This window comes from Phytophthora parasitica, assembly GCF_000247585.1.
Source record: "Phytophthora parasitica INRA-310 unplaced genomic scaffold supercont2.14, whole genome shotgun sequence".
In the NCBI taxonomy this organism is placed as follows: domain Eukaryota; phylum Oomycota; class Peronosporomycetes; order Peronosporales; family Peronosporaceae; genus Phytophthora; species Phytophthora nicotianae.
The window spans coordinates 1,136,647-1,152,518 of record NW_008649000.1 but is presented as its reverse complement, the minus strand read 5'-3'; the positions used below and the strand labels follow the sequence as shown (position 1 = coordinate 1,152,518).

Below are 15,872 nucleotides of genomic sequence, written 5' to 3'. Positions count from 1 at the left end.
AGCCGCTTCCGAGTCCCTTGTAGACTTCAGAGCCGTCGAAGTTGCGCATGTAGATCTTGGCGTCCTTGGCCGGCGGCACCCTCTCGTTGATGTGCAGCGGCGGCGGCCGATGCGCTTGATACTGCGCAGCTGGTTGTTGTTGCGGCGGATACTGTGGCGGCGGCGGCACTGCTCCTTGAGCCTGGAATGGCGTGCCTCCTGGCTGCTGCCCAGCACCGAGACCACCGTACACACCAGGCGTCTGCATACCCATACCGAAGTTCGAAGCGCCGAGCTCATGCATCTGCATGCGTTGCATACCCAGGCTGCCGCCATGTTGTAGCGCCTGCCGGTACACGCTCTGCCCGAAGACTGCCCCCGTGCCGGGCGGCGTAACGGCCGCTTGTTGCTGGTGCGTCTCGAGCGACCTCTCCAAGCTTTCCACCTTGGCCGTGAGCTTGTTTATGAGGGCCGCGAGCGCGCCGGGGTCCAGGGTGACCTTCTCCTCTTCTAGCTCTTCGCCCCTTTCATGGGCGATGGGGGAGGCGGGGACTGCCTCCGTAGCAGCGTCTGCGTCTGAGCCGTTGCCCATTGGGCTCATAACCTGTTGTTCTGGGCACTTGTGCGCGAGAAGGAAAGAGTGAAAGTATATTTGAGGAGTTTTAGCTGGATTCTTCAATAATGTCGACTCGACACTTCCATAAAATCCATGGGGGTCTGGCTTCCGGTCGCCTGCACGTAGGCTGGCTTTTACATCAATGTCCAACATAATCATCAAATTATGAAGGTTATAGAGGCATACCGGTGTCGAAAACGAGGTGCACCACTGTAGCACTTCTGCGCTGCATTAATGCGCTCCTTGTTAGCTTGGTATTGCTCAGGCGAGTGTGCCATCTTGTATATTATTAACGTTATATTTATCAGGATCAATAAAAAATAATTTATTAAGTGAGCATTGTCTTATGGCTCATTTAGGCGGAGACAGAAGCCAACTGCTTAGTCTCACGGCATGACGGGCATGAACTTGGGCACTAGTCCTCTCCAAGCCAAAAGTGTGCAACAAATATTCATTTGTCCCCACCATCCACGTCCAGCGCTGCTACAAACTGATCCACCTTCGCAGAAGCTCCAGGAGTTTTGCTGACAGCACCAGTCGCCGTCGTCGTTGATTGCTTCCGATACGAAGTAGCAATTTTACTTGGAGCCACGAATGTAAAGTAGAACTGGTACGTGTCGCCAGCTTCCTTTAACCATTTAAGAAATTTGTTCAATGGCGCAGCTTTGATTCCATGGTCCGCGTTCAGGGTCATCTGCAACCCGTAACATTTGCTTTGTCCATCCCAGATGAATGCATCCAGCGCTCCAAAGCTTTTTGATGTTGGCCGGTAGTACGTCCAGCTCTCAGCTAGTTTTAGTTTGTCGAGAGCAGCGAAGCGTACCATTTCCATCTCTTTCGGAATGGTCACATCATCTAGAGTCGCTGAGCACAACGAGCGGAAGTGTAGCGTTCTCTGCATGTGCACGCTAAACCACTTGTGGCAGAGCAGCTCGTACACCTTGCCGCGTACGACAGCCGTACTTCCTGAATCGTCAACTTCGTGGACAACAGCGAATTCCAATACCCTAGCTAGGCTATCCCCGTGCACTTTGTCAATAACCGCCTCAGCGATGTGCATGGACACAAAATCCAAATAGAAGTTCGCGCGAAAATCAGCTTGGGTGGGAACCATTTCAAGGACGCAGTGACTATAGTCCTTTTCCCTCACAGCATCGTTTTTTTCTGCAATAGGAGATAACGTCCAGTGCACTGAATGAGGCGATCGCCGACTTTATTTTAGCCTCAGTTCGATCCATTGCCTGCGAGAAGACGAACCGAGGAATTCCACCAAACCTATCGTACCGCGATAACAACTCGTCTTTAGCAAGTTTCAATTCAACTGGAAGCAGCGAGTTGTAATCTTCCAGCTCCTCCAAGGTCCACGTCGGCATGATAAACGTTAACCCGTCCACTTTTGAGAAATTATCAATGCCGTCAACACCCGGAGAGGCAAACAAAACCGAAACTCCTCTCCAGCCTGTAAGTTCCGATGATGTTGCCTCGACAAGTCGAATCACATCGGGTTTGCCCATGAGCGCACGAACATCCGTTTTGTTCAACTCGACAAATTCCATTCTTGCTGCGTCGTATTTGACGTAATTCTTCTTATGGTTCACCACCAACTCGTACGAGGGAAGCCGCTTGACATCCTCTCGCTCACGAAGTATGAGTTGAAAGATGCAATACAGGAAGAATCGACTCTTCCCAATCCCTGGATTCCCCGTGACAACCAGGTTGGAATCCTTGCCTGGTTTACGTTTTTCGTCTATCTCGCTCGCACTAGTAGGAACGAACTCGAAGCAAGTTTTCGCGTACTGCACCAACTGGGCAAAGATCACAACATACGCCTCTCTCTCCACGATCGTTTTGAATTCCGCCTTTGGATGCTCCAGCAGCGAAGGGAAGTCCCTCATATCGAAGAATCTCTTCTCCTCGTTCACGTCCTCGCCCACTCTGCGCTTCTTCAGCGGGTGGAAGGACTCGGCAAACCACCCATTCGACGGATGGCGTTTCCCTCCCTCCGGAACCACCACCAGCACGTGAACAGGGGTGTTCATCGACTCGACGTCCTCTAGCGTGGGTACGAACCTGACGCCCTTCTTCGACAAGCCAACCAAGTTGAGCGGCGCTCCCGCAGCGCCCAATAGTTTCAAATCACTCGTGTCACTCACACTTTCCTTCACGTCTGGCTCCGTCAGCCACGCCCCGGCGCCTTTCTCCGTCTTCGCCAGGAAGAGTTGCAGTTTGTCTGCTTCGCACTTGATCGTGTCGGGCTTCTTCCCCTTGATCACGTCCTTCAAGTCTCCCACCAACTGATCAGCGTCGATGTCCACAGGGAACGCGCTTCCCGCCACCCCAACGATCGCACAGAGGAGCTTCACAATCTTTCCTCAAGTCCGGCGGATTCTGGAATGAGGAAAGAAAGGAGGGAGAGAATTTCCGTTCGTATTTAAGCGGATAGAAGTCTTGTCGCATAGACTGGCAGCTGGCGATACTATGTGGAGGTGTGGCAGATGCTACTTAGCGGTCGATTTCTGTTTGGGAAGCTCTAAACCTACTTTCTTTGGTAAATTACGGGAAGAAAAAAAAACTGCAGGCGTAATGTGCCAGAATATACTACTACTGTAACGTCCATGAGGATGGATTGGTGAATTTATATTATATATATAATAGAGAGGTTGTTCTACAGTACCAATCACAGTGAAAATCTACAGTGACTGCAATCCGATTTGACAGGGAAGTATGGAGACAAATGTGTTGTGCAGCTGTTATTTTTCCATAGGAGGACGAATGGACAGTGACAGCTCCGAAGACGAGGAGCTAGCGCTTTTTGCGCTTGTTTGTGGTGGTCGCCCGCGCCTAAAACGGTTCAACTTCGATCAGCTAGCTACAGCTCCCATGTGGAAATCAAAGATTCGCTATGCAAAAGACGACATCCAGGCGCTGATAGTGCACTTTCGTCTTCCCGATCCCTTTCCAACAAGACAGCGCTACCACGTTTCCGCATTCGAGGCTTTATGCATCTTCCTCCGCAGGATGGCGTACCCAGCCCGATTGGATGACCTCAAGAACCTTGTTGGACGTGAACCGGAAGTAATGTCATCGATCTTGAACTCCGTACTCGATTATCTCCACCATACTTTCTCTCATCTATTGCTATTCGGCTCAGACCGGCTAACGGAAGACACTCTGCAAGCCTACTCTAGAGCTGTCTTTGTGAAAGGGGCACCTCTTCACCTTCTTCCACGCCACTTGGGTTTCACCATGCCCTGCTGACCATGGTGTATGCTTCACCACCTCCTTTAGAAGGACGACATCACTTGATGGGAGAAAGCGAAAGGCCTTCTTTCGCTTTGCCTTGGTCGCTGTCATACTGCCTGGTACGATGTCTTCGTTAGCGCCTCTGTCTTCCCTTAGCATTGCAATTTGCAAACTCACCTCAGCCATTTATTTGGTGTCACCCGTCTCCACAGTGAGCGTGCCTCTAACGTACTTTTCCTAGAGACAAAATCACTGTGATCACCAACCCCTATACATCACTGCTCATCACTGCTCCTTTTCACAGTTTTGTTACTGTAGCACAACCTCTCTAATACCTGCTGTGAAGATTGATATCGCCAACGCTCTCGGCCATCCTACACAAACAATCATATTCTGGTGTTGGTAATATACTGAAGGAGTCTTGGTTTGCTTCACCTTAACTTTCGACTGGGTCACACTATTTCTTTAGCGATTCTGATACTTCGAAGCACTATACTCATCGACTTTAAAGCAGGAGAGACACTCGACTGTTCTTAACTTAGATGCTGTATTTGCACTATGCAGAAGGCAGCATGTAGGAGGAAAGCCAAAAAAAGTTTGTTGAAAATTAGAGAAGACGGATTGGTGCTACAGTACACAATGCAACCGCATTTTTGGATGTTTCTCCTGTTCTGTTAAAGTTATGCAAAATGCCCCAACCCCAAAGCACCTCTCCAAAATCATTCCACACCATTATTAATAGATGTAGATGAATGCACTGATTTCAATAAGCAGCTCGCCGGCTACGAGTGTGCGCCTGTGGGCATCCAAAGGATCTCTTCGGTTTTGACGAAGGCAAGCCAAGTTCAATTTGTAGTTTCTATGGATCCATTTCAAACTTAGAAACGAATTTAAGGATCCTTACTATTTAGTTTTAAAGCAAATCAATTCAAACACACCTGACAAAAACACTTTCATAATAATACCTACTTCTCCAGGATATTTGATTTAACGGAATAGTTCCTCTCGCAGATAGAAACTCAAATCATCCGTTTCTAAATATCAAACCTGTGGTCATAAAAGCGCAGACATCGATTCAACAGCTATACCGGCAGTCTAGTCATCACTCTTCTTGCGTCCCCGACGCAAGCCTCGCTGCCTATGTCTCCAGCGACTGCTACGACCGCCACCCCGCCCCCCGGGGCTATGACGTGCAACTCGGTGCGCGCCGCGGGCTCGTCCGTCTCTGTGACGCGTCCGACCGCCACATCCGCCATGGCGGCCGCGTCCCCCGCCGTGCGCGCGCTGTGCTCGGGCGCTGTGGCTGGTGTCGTGGCAGACTCGATGCTGCACCCTCTAGAGGTGATCAACCTGCGCATGAAGATCCAGCAGAAGCCCAGCGCCAAGTACAGCGGCATCCTGCGTTCCGTCCGCACCATCCTCAAGGAGGAGGGTGTGCGCGGCTACTTCGGCGGCCTCAGCACCACATTACTGGCTTCTCCTGTGTGCGCTGCAATGTATTTCGGTACTTACGAGACACTGAAGGCCACAGCTGCCCCACTTGTTCCCGACGAGCACCTTGGCGTGGTCTATTTCCTAGCCGGAGCGGCCAGCGAGGCCATCATTTCGGCCGTCAGCGTGCCATCTGAGGTCATCAAGTCGCGACTGCAACTCGGACGCAACCCCCGTAACGCCAGTGGAGGAGTCGTCAAGTATACACAGAACTACAGAGGCACCGCACATGCTGCCAAGTCGATTTTAAGGTCCGAAGGCGTACGAGGACTCTACGCTGGATACTCGGCGTGTCTGAGTGTGGACACGTTCTTCTCGGCGTTCTCGTTTCTATTCTACGAGACACTTAAGCACAGATACCAGCAGCATTTAGCGGCGAGCAATGTGGACCGCCAACTGAATTCTGTCGAGTCGCTGGCCGTGGGTTCCATTGCCGGAGGAATGGCAGCGTTTCTAACCAACCCACTGGATGTCATCACGGTACGGCTCATGACGCAGGGAAAGAACAAAAAATACTTGGGATTGCGGGATTGTTTGGTCAAATCAGTGAGAAACGAGGGCCCTGGAGTGTTGTGGCGAGGCGCATCGTGCCGTATTGTGTCAATCATGCCCACGACGGGCATCTGCTTCGGAGTTTACGAGACCATCAAGCACACATTCTTCGACGGCGACTTGGAGGATTTCGACCTCGACTAAATGTGCAGATTTAGAATCTAGAACTGATGGAGGGGGTGTATAAAATAGAGCCAATGAGTACGGAGCCTCAAATAAGAAATGAGTTGAAATGGTCCTGGACTAATTAGAGGAGATATGCATGAGTGCAGAGCTACAAGTTCCTTCTTACTGCTCTACGCCGTGCGCTTGAAGTGGTCCTCATCAATAGTCGAGTACACGTGTCCCTCACTAGTGAGATAGTTGAGTGCACTTCGCAGTTGCTGCTCATTCATCTGTCCATTCAGGTCGGCGTAAATCTGGTCGATCTTGAGGCCGCGGTCACTGGTACACGTGCCCAGGACATCTAGAATGGCCTTCTGTTCCGGCGAGAAGTTGGAGTCCATCATACCGTAGTCCATACCTCCCCCGAAGCCTCCCGTAGCACCAGCATTCGGCTGGTTCCATTGGTTCGCTCCCTTCGTAGGCGTGTTGAACGACGTCATCGTGACGTCCGCCTTGCCGTCGTTCAGCGGGCCCTTGGTATTGTAGCAGTGGACGTAAATCACCTCCAAAAGATGATGCGTCAACTCGTTCATGTCCTGTACGGGGACAACGTTAAAGCAGGACAGACTGGACTTGCCCTGGAATGAGCGCAGCTTGCCTACCACGCGCACGTAGCTGCCCTCCCTCAGGTCTCCCTCGCTGGCGTCTTCGTCGGCGTTGACGAAGTATTGGCAGTCGAAGGATCCAGAGCCGTCGTCTAGTTGGAAGCGCAGGCTCGTGGAGTGTGGCGTGAGATTGGTAAGCAGCCCCACGAGCCTCACAGTGGACACTTCTTGGCCGTCCAGACGCACTGCGTCATCGTCTCCCGTGTTTAGCGACTGTAGCTGCTTGATTGTCACGGGAAGGATGCTCTGTGCGCCACCGCTGCGCTTAGTGGGGGTGGACTGACTGCCCGAGGGTTGGCTGGACATGAAGCCGCCTCCGCCAGAGTAGTCGTCGTTGCCATAAGCCTCGTAGCCGCCGCCGTAGTTCATGATGAATTCACTGGAGAAAAAATGGCGCCAAAAAACGGAAGACGCGTTAATGATTCGATAAAGTACGATAAACGGAATAACTTATATTAATATAATTTTCACCGACCTTTCGAATTGTGTTTTTATGTCATTGAAATGTATAAATAGGTTTAAACATTTGTTTAATCTTTAAACCGAAGACTGGCAGATTTTTTGATACTCTTCGTTTCAACCCGGGTGTATTCCTTTCCGACTGGGGGACCGTCTGTATACTTTTCTTGTGGTATGGTTATGCGAAAGGAAGCTTCTCCATTAATTACACGTATCGTACAGATCATGCTTCGATCGTCCACTAAGTAACTGCGCCCATGCGATTTCGTCAAATGTAGAAAGCCGTTGACTGTCAATTGGTTTATCCGCCGGAAATGTATTGCAATCAAATAAAGCGATTGCATGAAAACTATTTGTTGTAATACCCAATTGAAGTGGAAGCTTCAATACTCAACTGCATCACTGATCTACAGAAATCGTTCGTACCCTCACTCATCAGCGTGTGCGTCTCTGATGGCCTTGGCTACAAGCTTTGAATCCCATAACAACCGGTTCGTCTTGAGGAGCATGATCGCTATGAACAACATGACGGGAGTCAACCTGGAACTTAGGTCCGTGATGACATACTTGGCAGAGCTGAACAATCTCTCAACGGCCACGGGTGTCCCCTTCAAAGTAGTGCAAGCCCTCATATGATGTAGTCTGCGTCATTCTCAATCGTTTGCATTCTTGTAGTCCCTGATAGTAGTTCGTTGTCTCGCCCGAAATAATTCGCCGAGGCTCCGGTGCTTGTCGAATCTCTATATAGAGTGACATGTGAAGTGACGTTGAAGTGAAATATTGCAATTTTAGTTTGCAATGCTCAATTGCATGAGCCCCGCGGATTGCAACACTCGATTGCACTTGAAAAGCTAAATGCAATGTAAACTGCAATAGAGTGTAATCCAAGAAGTCGATTTTTTTTCCCTTGCCTGATCACCACAATAAAATTATCTCTATCGTCTACAGTATCACCGAGTGTCCACTGAGCCTCGCTCTTCACAAGTCTTGCACTTGCTCGAAATTAATTTAATTGAGGTCGAAGGCCTGAGTAAATCAATTATTTGTTTAATTGCAACTCTGCAAAAAAAACATACTTTAGTAAACTGCAGTGTCCATTTGGTCGAATCGATGCTGGCACTCTACTACTATAAGGCTTGATGGTACTATGAGCAAACACTCGTGATTCCCACTGTTACACACGAAATCGTGATGTTTCGAGCGTTGTAGTGATCATTGGTTAGCTGTTAACGCGCCCGATCGTGAAAATAAATCCAAACACTTTGTCGAGGCTAATGCAAGCGTATCGAGACTGAAGCTTATCGCGATTGCAAGTGGGCTCAGTAACGTCAGGTAAGAGAAGTTCGTTAGATAAATGCAATTGGTAGTGATGTGGCCCCCATAGTTGGTCGATCGTGACGAGAACGAGGGTCGTACCTCATTATAAAATTAATGATTTATAAAACATTTTACTTTATTATGGAGGTGTCGATGCAAGGCTTGGCGCGGCTTCGTATGCGTAGTCGTAAGGTTGCAGCCCAACGTGGTGCTAGTCACGGTTGGCGACACGACCATTGTATTCTTATCTGTCAGAATCATGTGTATTAGTTCCTAAGCTTGAATTTGTAAAGTACAAGAGAGCCAAACCACAAAACGCACTGCACTCTACCATTGTACTGAGTCGACGTACAGGAATCAGTTTGTTGTGCCTTGCTGGCTTTGCTTCGCCACTAACCCAACGACAAGCTTCTCCCATCGGGCTTTCTTTTCTTGTACATTCGCCGAGCATCAGTGAGGAATGTACTTCAAAATGGAGTATCCGTGGCCTCTTTCTTCATTGACGTCGTCCTCCATAGCATGCTCTTTGCCTCGGAGGTATCGCCCGAGGCTTCGCCGTCTTCGGTATCTTTGATAGACCCACCAAGACCGGGTGAAGCCACAGTAATAACGGCTTCAGCTAGTGTCCACTGTTCGCTTCAGACGCCCTACGGAACACGTCCGTCTTGTCCTTGATCAGAGGGCTGCGTCGGATAGCTAAAAACTGTCTACCGCCCTACACACGCACTACTTGTCGAATATACACGACGGCAGGAGCCAAATCTATGGTTCGACGCAAAGCGGGGGACACGACCAGGACTTCACCCGACGATCACACCAACCTCTGCTCACAGCGGCACTAAACCTCCACCAGATAGCTCTCTTTTGCTTGCCTTTGTATTTTCCGCTTATTCGCCGCGCTCACCCACGTGATGGGCGACTCGACCGTTAGCACTTGCGCACTTCACGGCAAATCTACTACTGAGCTGCTTTTCCACTCCCCTACACATGCACCGCGCACCGACGCCCTGTGAGGCCTCGCAGCTGCTCACTGGTCACACAACGCTTCGGGGACCGCCGCCTGTGTCCCGTTTGTCCCACGATCTTCCGTCAACGGTCGCCAACTTCAAGTGGGTCGGCCCACTAACCTACGAACCCGCTAGTTCGCACTTCCCGCGCTTCTGCTCTCTTCAACTGTCCACCTTCGTCGCTTCCGTCGTCCTCGCTATTCTTGATCTGTCCACCGTCATCGCCATCTGTCCCCTCTACACTCCACGCTCCTAAGAGGATTTCATCCTCTTACTCTCTTCCCCTTTCCACTCGAATCGTCCCCGATTCGGGAAGCTGTTGTCCACTTCGTTCTGCTGCCGCGGTCGCTGATTGTACTGTCACCGCTGTCCGATCCGTTACCGCTCCACATTCCCCACGCTCTCTGCCTGTTCGCGCATTGGACTCGGCGTCGCTTCCGGAGTCACCACTGTTCGCTCTTTCTTCACCGCGCCCCGTGCTGATACGTCCTTCACTCCATAACTGTTCATAATCACGCTGGTTGATCCACAAGCGCTCTCCGTGTTCCCCGTGAGATCGCTCACCCACACGCTCAACTTCGAACTCCATGAGATAACGCCCAGTACGCCCTCGGTACCTTCGCCTTCTACACTCCACCACGGTCTCGTTTGGTAGAACCCTAGGGAGTCTTGGACGTCTTGACACGAGGCTGTCAACCCCGCGCCGCCCAAGTCCCGCGAACACGTAAACTCTAGGTTCATCTTCCTCGTGGGCAACGCGCCGAAGTTCCCGTTCCAGTTCCTCGAGTTCGTGCTGCTCTCGGCGTCGCGCCATTCTCGCACCGTGCGCTTCGTTCCGCTCACCAATTGCCCCGTCAACACGTCCTTCGCTCCCCTCAGTTGTCGTCTCCCCTGCATGAGGTGCTGATCCGTCTGCTCGGGCTCTCGTTGGGCTACCTGCTCTGCCGTCATGTGCATCCTCTTGCTCTGAGCCTCTCTGCGGGGCCCTCCTGACTCTCGATCGTGTTCTGCTAGCGATAGTGTCTTCGTCGGGCGCTGTGACCGTAATTCGTGTGCGCTTCCGCCCTCGTGATGGGTATCCTGCATCTCCGCCTGCTGGTTCAAGCTCCTCGTCGTCTTGGGTTGCTCTGAGCTCGTCGTTCGACCGGGGATCATTGTCGTCGTTGTCACTCTTGCTCTTTCGCTCTTCAGCATTGGCTTCGGGCCGTCTTTTCGGCGAAAGGCTCTCTGGTGTTGCAATCCTGGTGCCGCCGCTCGCTCTCTCGCCGCCTTCAACGACTTCAATACCTTCAGGACGCGCTATTTCTGACGCTTCCGCCGATTCTTCGTCTGGATCAAGATCTGCAGCCGCGATAGCTTCCTCCCTCAGATCCAAAGCTATGTCCTGAGCCATTGCGTCCAGCAGGTGCGTCGGGTAGTAATAACTCAGTAGGAACGAGCAATGAGTTACCAGTTCATGTCCTGATTCTAGCATCTGCACGAGGTAATTATCATAACCGGCTGCTTCCACGATCTTAGCCGGCCCTCGCCATCGATGCCCAAACTTAGTGACGCCTGGTCCTCTGGCAGGTCGGTAGACCCACACAAGTTGCCCAATTCGAAATTCGCTTCGTAGCCTCACATTCCGTTGGTTGTAGTACATCGCCTGTCGAGCCTGTTCTTTTTGAAGAGCTAACGTTGCCAATTCTCGTGCCTTCTGTAGATCCTGCATCAACACCTCGTGATACGCATCAAGACTGCTGTGGGGGTATTGTAGCCTGCTTCGTCGTAGCAAATCTGCCGGTGTTATCAATTTCCGCCCCATCATGAGCTCGTTTGGCTGGAAGCCATGAGTCGCATGCCTCGATGAGTTGTATGCGTACAACGCGCTTGGTAGGAAGTCATCCCAGTCGTCCTGCTGCTCGTCCACGTAAAGACTGATCATATCCTTCCAGGTTCTGTGGAAGCGCTCAACAAGCCCCAGCAAGTTAGGTCTGTACGGCACCGGGGTTGACTGCTTGATCTGCATCAATTCCAGTAACTCAGCGATCATCTGGCTGCCGAACTCACGTGCCCCGTCCATCATCACCTCGCGCATCGGGCCAAATACCAAGATCACTTTCTCCATCAGGAAGCGTGCGATCGTTTTTGCCGTGTGATCCTTTACTGCCACCGCCACTGCATACCTCGTGGTGTATTCGACTGCTGCAATTACGTAGCGGTTCCCTGCTGCTGTCTCGGGCAATGGTCCAGCCACGTCGACTGCCCATCGATCACACACGTCTCCTGTCCTCACGCTCCGCAACGGAGGAACTACCGCTCTTGGCCTCGCTTTTTTCGAACCGCAGTCTTGACAGGCTAATACCCAGCTTCCGACCGCCTCCCTCATCTGTGGCCACCAGTACAGGCGTTGTATCCGCTCGAAAGTTTGCGGGCCACGCAGATGTCCTGCCCATATACTGTCGTGAGCTTCCTTGAACGCGAGAGCCCAATAGACTGTGGGCAGCACCACTCTGCTCTCTCCGTTGTCGACTTCCGCCCTAACCAAGCCGTCTTCGTCCACAAACACTCGGTGACCTCGATACGACCCCTTTTCTTTCAAATTCTTCACCATCATCGACTTCTCTTGTTCCCGTTTAATGTCCTCGTCGGTAAACTGCACCACACCCATTTCTGCGGCTTCCACTCGGCGCATTATTGCAGCTCGTACAATGTCTATCTCTTCAGAAATATCGGACGCGTCGGTTTTTTCGGGGGAAACTGACACGTTGATCACTTGAATAGCTCCCGCTCGTCGTTCGCCCTCTTTGGCTGTTATGGTAGCCGCTATTGCCGGTTCGTCCGTCCTCTCATCGTTCGGCGCCGTACCGCAGCCCTCAGCTACCGGACCACGCGACAGTGCATCGGCTACATGGTTTTCTCTTCCGGGCCGATACTGGATATCGAAGTCATACTCATGGAGAGTCAAAGCCCACCGGTGCAGTCGCCCTGCGGGTTCCTTCGTCGCCATGAGCCATTTGAGCGCCACATGGTCTGTCACGATCGTAAAGTGTCTGCTGTAGAGATGAGGCCTGAACAACCGTACGGCCCACACCACTGCTTGACATTCGAGCTCCGAGATGCTGTAGTTCGCCACTGTCGGACTGTTCACCTTCGACGCATACGCCACCGGTTGGTCACCGTTCCCTTGGTCCTGCGAGAGTACAGCGCCCAGTCCAGTCTTCGATGCATCAGTCGTCAGTTTGAACGGCAAGTTGTAGTCTGGGTAGATCAATACAGGCTTCTTACTCAGCCACGCCTTCGCCCACGCAAATGCTTCTTCTTGAGGTGCCCCCCAACTCCACGCAGTACTCTTCCTTAGCAGACTCGTCAACGGTGCCATCTTCGCGCCAAATTCAGGTACAAATCGACGGTAATAACCAGCTAAAGCCACGAATCTGCGTACTTGCACGTCGTCAGTGGGCTTTAGGAAGTCCACAATCGCCTTGATCAATCGCTCGGTTGGTTGAATGCCTTCCGGGGTGAGGTCGTCGCCCAAATATTCCATCTTTGTAGTTGCAAAAGAGCACTTGGATGCCTTCAGGCTGAGTCCCGCTTCAGCTAGTCGTTCGAGAACTACTGCCAGCTCAACCACATGCTGAGATACTGTCCCCTTCGTGAAGGTAATGACGTCGTCCAGGTAAACCAAGCAGCAGACCCACGTGAGACCTCGCAATACGCAGTCCATTAGCCGTTGGAAAGTGCTCGGCGCGTTGCATAGCCCAAAGGGCATGCGTCGGAACTGGAAGAGTCCCCTTCGCGTAGTGAATGCTGTCTTCGGTTTGTCCTTTTCGGCTACTGCAAGCTGCCAGTATCCAGAGTGAAGGTCCAGACTGCTGAATCTCTGCGAACCATGCAAAGCTTCGAGAGTCTCATCCACACGAGGTAAAGGGTAGACGTCCTTGCTAGTAATGGCGTTCAACGCTCGGTAATCTATGCAGAACCTAACGCTTCCGTCCTTCTTCCGGACATCCACCACCGGAAAACCCCACGCTCCTTCGCCCTGCTCAATCACCCCTTGCTCCAGCATGTCGTTCACCTCCTTGTCGATAAGTTCGTTCTCTGAGACCGCGTGTCGTCGCCGCCGCATCATGATCGGGGCTGCGTCACCCGTGTTGATGTGATGCTCCACGCCCACCCTAGCCAAAGGCGGACATCCTGGTTCCTTTGCCACAATGTCGGCGTACTGTCTTAGCAGCACAACCACCAACTCCTTGTCTGCAGGCTCCATCTCCCCGATGTCGAGTTTCTCTTCATCCTGCAGCGGTGCAGCGTCTTCCTTCTTCAACGTAGCAACCCATTGCGCCACACGTTCTCTCTCAAGTTCAGTAACTGCATGTCGTCCGTCACAGGAATCCACATACCCAGGGCTTCTCGTGCAGGCAATTTCTCTCGTCGTCCTTCGACATTCATCACCGAGACCCTCACCATGCCGTTCTTCACAGTGTCCACGGTAGGTGCCATTAGCAGATGCCGCTTCGTCGTAGGTTTCGGTACGAAGATGCCCACAGTGCCGTCGTCAGCGTCTACCTGCACGCTCACCACATTGCTCGTGCCCGTGTTCAACTTCCGCGTCCGCGCCATCCTCACCACCACCTTCTTCGACTGGTCAGGTTGTAGCAAGGTCGTCACTCCATGACATGTGAAGGGCAAGATCACCTTCGTTCCATGCTTGTCCACGTACTTCAGCTCTCGACTACCGAAGTCCATCTTGATCTGATGCTTCAGCATCCAATCCTCGCCGATCAGGAACTCGTCGCCTTGGCCTTCAACCAGTAGCGCGTCTACGACGATCCTCTGCTGGTACCGTGTTGTCCCCGAGAATCGCCAAACTCCCAGCACCTTGTTGATGCCACCCCCGAAGCCTTCCACGATGTCTACTGGGGCTTCTCGCGTAATGCACCTCCCGTACCTCCGTAAGGCGGCACCGGCCACATTGAACTGCGCACAGCTGTCCAGCCGAGCTTCCTGCGTGTGTCTCTTTGAAAATGCCAGCAACGCCGTTGGTAAAGAGCTTGGATTGCCACTTCCGATCGCTCGTAGCTGCGCGACACGTACTTGTCGCCCGTCACCTTTGTCTCGTAGCTCGACATCTCCATAGCAGCCTTGCAGGACGTACTTGTACCGCGGTTTGACTGGCCGACTACCTCGCTTCCGCCCGTCACGTCCTCGACCTTCATTCTGCAGTTGTGTTTCTCGTCGCTGTTGCAGTCGCCACCTTCTGTTTGCCGCCCGGAACCTCTTGGCCGCCTTAAGTGCCCTTCTTCGGACTGCCCGCATCTCAGTCAATGACCCAAGTCCTGGTAGCTCCTTCGGGACGTTTTCTTCGTAGCGCGCTACCTCCTCCATCCACGCACCCTCGGTGAGTTCTTCCGGTCGTGACTGCACCGCGCTCGTTCGTATCTGCCGTTCTTCTTCCGCTTTCCGTACCGCCGTTGCCGCCAGATGGGCCTCCCTACGACTCTTCCGCTGCTGCTGGATATCCGCTCGTTCGCGAAACTCACTGATCAACTGTTTCACTTGTACTCGGAGCACAGTAGCTCGTTCTTCACGTCTTATCCTCAACTCTGCAGCCAGTACGCCGTGCATCGCTGCAACCTCTTCCTCGGCTTGCCGTCGTTTCGCCGCGGCTGTTCTGCCGTTGCTCAACGGCAAGGCCTGCCGAATCACTGCTCTTGGAATCACCGTCTTTTGCTCGACAGCTTTCTTGCCGCCCTTATTCCCCTCAACTGCTGGCACAGATTCTCCTACCATCCGTTCGCCGGCGACCGATCCTGGTTCTGCCACCACCGTTGAGGCCACTGGTTCCGCTGCTGACTCTCCCTCCTTGCGCTTCCTTTCCGTATCGCTCTCGTTCTGCGCGCCGCACTCGCCCACTTCCGCACTCGACTTCTCATCGCCAGGACCACCACTCTTCCCCTGCTTTTGGCCACCGGAGTCGCTGTTTTTTTCCTGGACCCGACCGCTCTCCGTATCCGCACCGCCACCACTCCCTCTCAATGCCACCCAACGTCTCTTCCTCCTCGCGTTCTTCCGCCCCGTTCGCGTCAGGACACCGCTTTGACCTCCCTCCTCTGCGGGGTGTTCGTCAATAGCGAACAGTAGAGTCCCCACCTCTACTGTCGCTGGCCATTTCCCGGATTCGCCGCGGTTGCACCAGCTGGGGTGTCTCCCGTACTTGAACCCGTAACATTGGCCCGGACTGGTTGCTGCTGTTGCTGTGGGGCTCCTTGTTCGCCAAGCTCCGCGGTGTCGAATTTTCTGTACTAATCCTGTCCTAAATGTCCTACAAAATCCTAAAAAACGTCGTAAATTACTGGAATAGATTGCAAAATGTATCCTAAAAGTGTTCTAAATCCCGAAATATATTCGAATCCTAATACTGTCCAAAACTAAAAACCGGTATTTTAGACGGAAGTT

General features: G+C 52.3%; 6 protein-coding genes across 6 annotated transcripts in view; 1 reads left to right on the top strand and 5 right to left on the bottom strand.

Annotated features, from left to right (window-relative positions):
- Positions 1 to 26: 26 nt before the first annotated feature.
- Positions 27 to 580, bottom strand: PPTG_08699 (hypothetical protein; the record flags this gene model as incomplete). The annotated part of the gene is made up of 2 exons (XM_008902819.1): positions 27 to 205; positions 256 to 580. The coding sequence occupies 2 exons, from the start codon at positions 578 to 580 to the stop codon at positions 27 to 29; spliced, it is 504 nt and encodes a 167-aa protein (XP_008901067.1).
- Positions 581 to 1,046: 466 nt separating this feature from the next.
- PPTG_08698 (hypothetical protein) lies at positions 1,047 to 1,655 on the bottom strand (the record flags this gene model as incomplete). Its single annotated transcript, XM_008902818.1, has 1 exon — positions 1,047 to 1,655. One exon carries the CDS (start codon positions 1,653 to 1,655, stop codon positions 1,047 to 1,049), a length of 609 nt encoding a protein of 202 aa, XP_008901066.1.
- Positions 1,656 to 1,725: 70 nt separating this feature from the next.
- Positions 1,726 to 3,052, bottom strand: PPTG_08697 (hypothetical protein; the record flags this gene model as incomplete). Its single annotated transcript, XM_008902817.1, has 2 exons — positions 1,726 to 2,920; positions 2,946 to 3,052. 2 exons carry the CDS (start codon positions 3,050 to 3,052, stop codon positions 1,726 to 1,728), a joined length of 1,302 nt encoding a protein of 433 aa, XP_008901065.1.
- Positions 3,053 to 4,911: 1,859 nt separating this feature from the next.
- PPTG_08696 (hypothetical protein) lies at positions 4,912 to 6,160 on the top strand. Its single transcript, XM_008902816.1, has one exon. The coding sequence runs from the start codon at positions 4,979 to 4,981 to the stop codon at positions 6,023 to 6,025; it is 1,047 nt and encodes a 348-aa protein (XP_008901064.1). The 5' UTR covers positions 4,912 to 4,978; the 3' UTR covers positions 6,026 to 6,160.
- PPTG_08695 (hypothetical protein) lies at positions 6,042 to 7,056 on the bottom strand. Its single transcript, XM_008902815.1, has one exon. The coding sequence runs from the start codon at positions 7,018 to 7,020 to the stop codon at positions 6,178 to 6,180; it is 843 nt and encodes a 280-aa protein (XP_008901063.1). The 5' UTR covers positions 7,021 to 7,056; the 3' UTR covers positions 6,042 to 6,177.
- A 6,680-nt stretch (positions 7,057 to 13,736) lies between these two features.
- PPTG_22298 (hypothetical protein) overlaps positions 13,737 to 15,872 on the bottom strand; it is a gene marked incomplete at both ends in the record, with an annotated part of 3,454 nt that continues 1,318 nt past the window's right edge. Inside the window, one exon of the mRNA XM_008902881.1 lies at positions 13,737 to 15,738. Coding sequence (XP_008901129.1) covers positions 13,737 to 15,738 — 2,002 coding nt within the window. The remainder of the gene's footprint in view (positions 15,739 to 15,872) is intronic.

What these genes read in the sequence shown, in the direction of transcription:
- PPTG_08696 (XM_008902816.1), top strand. Translation starts at nt 4,979, where the DNA reads ATGTCTCCAGCGACTGCTACGACCGCCACCCCGCCCCCCGGGGCTATG.
- PPTG_08695 (XM_008902815.1), bottom strand. Translation starts at nt 7,020, where the DNA reads ATGAACTACGGCGGCGGCTACGAGGCTTATGGCAACGACGACTACTCT.